This window comes from Phytophthora parasitica (assembly GCF_000247585.1).
Source record: "Phytophthora parasitica INRA-310 unplaced genomic scaffold supercont2.13, whole genome shotgun sequence".
NCBI classification, from domain to species: domain Eukaryota; phylum Oomycota; class Peronosporomycetes; order Peronosporales; family Peronosporaceae; genus Phytophthora; species Phytophthora nicotianae.
In genome coordinates this window covers 225476-226224 of record NW_008648999.1, presented here as the reverse complement: position 1 = coordinate 226224, position 749 = coordinate 225476, and the positions used below count along the sequence as shown (strand labels likewise).

General features: G+C 45.5%; 1 protein-coding gene across 1 annotated transcript; it reads right to left on the bottom strand.

Annotated features, from left to right (window-relative positions):
- Nucleotides 1-195: 195 nt before the first annotated feature.
- Nucleotides 196-510, bottom strand: PPTG_22201 (hypothetical protein; the record flags this gene model as incomplete). Its single annotated transcript, XM_008902372.1, has 1 exon — nt 196-510. One exon carries the CDS (start codon nt 508-510, stop codon nt 196-198), a length of 315 nt encoding a protein of 104 aa, XP_008900620.1.
- Between the last annotated feature and the right edge of the window lie 239 nt (nt 511-749).

The window sequence follows — 749 nt, the reverse complement described above, 5'->3', positions numbered from 1 at the left end:
CGACGATCGCTGATGAGGTGGTACACAAATCGAATAGTCTTCCGCAATAGTAAGAAGCTTCAAAATCAAGCGTCTTGTGTCTACAGCCTTTCGCTATGTATATCTCTTTATGCTCGCATCGAATACTTCGCACGGGTTGTTCGTTGTTGCGAAACCTCCAGGCGAATGGTAAATTTGCCAGCGCCAGAAACGACTTTACAACCATTGACTATAGAAATAATCAGCAAAATCTCGCAATCGAGAATCACGTCTCCATTCATTCATCACCCGACTCCATACCGATTTCAGCTCTTCCTCACTAAGTGAATAGTGCATATCCAAAATTCCACGATAAACAACTGCACGGGTCAAATCGGGTAGGTGCCGGATGCGCTTTCTCACATTGTATAATACGTGAAAAAAGCACATCAAGTACTTGGAGTTACCGAAACCAGCAATTTTCACCAAACCATTCAGCTGAGCAGCTTCTGCATCTCCCATCACAGCGTCAATTCTGAGAGTAGCCTTCATATGTGTTTGAAATACTCTCGCAAAAGCTCCGATAGCCTCGTAATATTCACTTTCAGTTCGCTGGCTAACTAAAAATAAACCAGCAAGATGGTAGATACGGCGCTTGTCGGTGAAACCTGTGGCGAAGCGCGGTGAACACTCTGGCGACAAAGGGGCGTATAGTGAGACCCGGACTTGGGGGTCAACTTCTAGGATGTTAACACCAGAAATAACCCGAAAGTCGAGTTGGCGTGTGACCT